The sequence below is a fragment of the Lissotriton helveticus genome, chromosome 5_1, assembly GCF_964261635.1.
Source record: "Lissotriton helveticus chromosome 5_1, aLisHel1.1, whole genome shotgun sequence".
Taxonomy (NCBI): Eukaryota; Metazoa; Chordata; class Amphibia; order Caudata; family Salamandridae; genus Lissotriton; species Lissotriton helveticus.
In genome coordinates this window covers 317,770,102-317,773,543 of record NC_136065.1, presented here as the reverse complement: position 1 = coordinate 317,773,543, position 3,442 = coordinate 317,770,102, and the positions used below count along the sequence as shown (strand labels likewise).

General features: G+C 47.8%; 1 protein-coding gene across 1 annotated transcript; it reads left to right on the top strand.

Annotated features, from left to right (window-relative positions):
* Positions 1-1,840: 1,840 nt before the first annotated feature.
* LOC144753130 (RING finger protein 223-like) lies at positions 1,841-2,647 on the top strand. The gene has a single exon (XM_078640910.1). It carries the CDS (start codon positions 1,841-1,843, stop codon positions 2,507-2,509), a length of 669 nt encoding a protein of 222 aa, XP_078497036.1. The 3' UTR covers positions 2,510-2,647.
* The last annotated feature ends 795 nt before the right edge of the window (positions 2,648-3,442 follow it).

Genomic DNA, 3,442 nt, shown 5'->3' with positions numbered 1-3,442 from the left:
TGGCCCATAGAGCCAAGGATGTAATTTTCAGCAGTTGATTTGTGAACCCCAACTCCTGAGGGGGGGTCACAACAATGAACACGGTTATGTTGGACAGCGACATAAGTGTCCTTCATGCATTTGCTGTGGAAAGTTGTGACACTAACTCAATACACAAATCGGGTCAACTCAAAAGTGAAATGGGTGTCAATGAGAACCTCCACTGAAGAGCTGAGGCCAATCCTGAAAGCCAAAGTTGTCCATTTATTAATTCCGAAGTTATTACATGTAAAGGGTTTGGATCCTAAAGCCCTCGATACTCGTTTAATAATCATCTAATAGGATGTAGCGTACCAAGTCGAGCCCTTGTTGCTTAGGGTTCCGCCTGTCCTGCTCTGGGGCACCACTGCTAACTCGAAGCTCACAGGAGAGGCCAACGCCCCTGATAGGACCGCCATCTTCTCTGGAAACACAGGTCGGCCTGAATGCATCAGCCCTGAGGGTTCCTGAGCCGGACCTGTCCAACCAATACCGGATTTTTGTTGTCGGTTTGGCTAATAAAAAAAAAAAAACATTCCAGCGAGTCTCCAAAGAGTTCTGAAACAGGTTCTTCTGCAGCTCGCTGTGTGTAGAGGCGACAAACGGATGCGGACGCGCTTTATTAATGTTGGTGTGTGTCTCGAGCGGTGCGCGCGTGACTGGGGTGTGCTGTGCTCGGGCACCGGCTCCTAGGAACATTTGACTATGTGCCGTCGGCTGCACGCGCTCGATTTCATTTCTCAAACCCTCTGCATGCATGGCAACGTTTTAGAAGAGGAAAGCGGCAGATTTACGAAAATAATCGGGAAACTTATTTCTCCAATCGATTTATGTTGAGGTAGGAATCGGGTCTTTTGTCAGGTATGGGAGGAACTAGTAGATGTGCTGCTGTATGATCGAATATTAGAAATGCAAATATATTTTTCCCCCTTGCCTGTCAGGAGCACGGTTAAATCCTACGACAGGCAGTGTGTGGTTACAAAGAAGCAGGTTACTTACTGGCAGTGCAGACTCGTCACACTAGACAAGTTCCTGCCGCCAGAAGCCTGCAGAGTAATTAGGTTTTTGGGATATAGGAATCGAAGGCGGGAGACTAGCCTTAGAGTCGGTACTCTCCCGCCGGAATCGGGACGGATGGCTGGCACGCATGTCAGATTGATAATTATTTCAAGGCACTGGTATCGGTGCAATACCCATTCTCTCCAATCGTCCATACACAACCACATTTGTGACAAAATTACCTAATTGCAATGAAATTAAATGACTGAACTTTCACAAATTTGGCGGTCAGTGAATTTCGGGGTCTATTAGTTTTGAGTAAAGTATCTTGAAGGTGCTGAGGTCAAAGCGCCGCGTTCCTCTTCTCCCATATTTTTCTTACGGCACAACGGCATTGTGGGAACATTTGTAAAAACTGCAACCAGGGCACTCTATTACCCCATAACTGAAATAGTTTGGGATGATTCAACTGACTTCTCAGACTTCGGGGTGTTTCTGTACTCCAGTCTTCCTCCACAGGCAAACTGACCCAATCCAGTCTGTCGATCCACCTTGCATAATGCGGATAGTTGTGGCTACTGGCCCATAATCCTCAAAATATAGAAAACCTAAGGATCTAATCAGTGACTCATTGCCATTCAGATTTTGTATAGTGTCCTAGTGGAATGCAATATGAAGGCAGTCATTGATAAATTGTGGGTTTTTACAACAGAGAGGGCTCTCTGGGAGCGGTTTCTAATAATTGATTATCAGATTACGGTTGGTTAAGATTGTTCTCTCAGCTTCTAATATCAGTCCTTCTTTATCTTTTCAGAACAAAGACATGGATACCTCGGTGAGTGTGTGGGACACGCAGGCGGTGGACGTGCCGCAGCTTCCAGCTGAGGATGTGGAGTGTGGAGAGTCCATGCTAGAGTGCTCGATCTGCTTCGGCTCCTACGACAACCTCTTCAAGACTCCCAAGAGCCTGCAATGTTCTCATACAGTCTGCCTGGAGTGTGTGGCACGACTGGTAGCCTCCCAGGCTGCGGACAAGTCTGCTTCTCAGGTGCCATGTCCCTTCTGCCGGCAGCCAACGCCTATCCCAGAGCATGGGGCCCCAGCCTTGCGGACAAGTCAGGAGACCCTGTCCATCCTGCCTGCCCATCTGCAGCACGAGGAGCTGGTCTGGATCGAAGGCACAAAACTCTGCTATAAGCAGCCGTCAAACTCTGATTCCGACAGCCCAGACGCATGCATCTGTGTGGACATTGGTATGACCAAGGCGGTCTCAGCAGTGCCTCCTGCTGAACGCCGCACTGGGATGCGGGCCTTCTGCCTTGACTGGAAACGCATCCTCGTAATAGTCCTGTTGCTGCCTATCATCTTCTGTATTCTGCTTTTGCCAGTCCAATGCATACTGAAGACTGGGAACTTGCACTGTTCGTCAACTGTGGCACCCACCTCTAATCCACTCAACTCCACGTATGTGTCTTACACCAATGGTCACTAATGGCTCATCTAAGAGATTCTGGATCATGAAACTCCACCGTGGCCAACAGCTTCTGCTGTGCAACTGTCCACAACACTACAGCATGACTGGGCAAATAAGGGGGCTACTGGATCATGACATTCTGTAGGTGCCAAGAGTGGATCTGAAAATTCCACACCACAGCAACCAACAGTCTCCAGAGATCCTTAAATTGTGATGGCCCACATCTAGAAGCTGTGGAAAAGGCGATTTTGCTATCACTTGGTGAGAGTGATTGGCCCTACACCATGCAATTTGTCAATTTTCTGAGAATGTACGAGAATAAAGGGCCACTGACCTTGCATAAAGGCAATGGAGCAAATCCAGGCACCCTGCATCCACAGTGAACGCAGAACTTGCTACATTGTGCCAACCAACTTACTGCACAACTTTGTGAGAAGTAAACCACCCTATAATATGAAATCCATGAACTCACAAAGTCTTCAAAAGTACTCCCAACAACCAAAGTAAAGCTGTCATTCATTTGTAGCACCCTACTGCTACCTGCTTCAAAACCGCTTCCTGCTACCTATTGCAGAGCTAATGGGCAGAACACTTGAGTTATCCATGGCAAGGCACGCCAACAAGAGCCTGGAATTTGGCAGTTCTATGTCGAAATGGAAAAGTACGGTTTGTTTCCTGGTGCTGTGGGCTGCTTTAAGGGTCTGTTTCACTACCTGACTCTTTAAGACGAGTGCACACGTGATAATGTCCCACATAGGATATCTTGTCACAATATGGTATTCCTTCTCTGGTACTTTGGACTTTTTGTTCGTGTGAATTGAAGGCCAGCCCACCGCTGCCAGACTCTGCCATTTGTTGGCTAACTTGGAGCATCGGGAGGGTCTTGGATTCGAGGGTCAGAGCAGGTTCCTTTACCATCTTGGGACTGGTAAACAATAACACAGGTCTAGG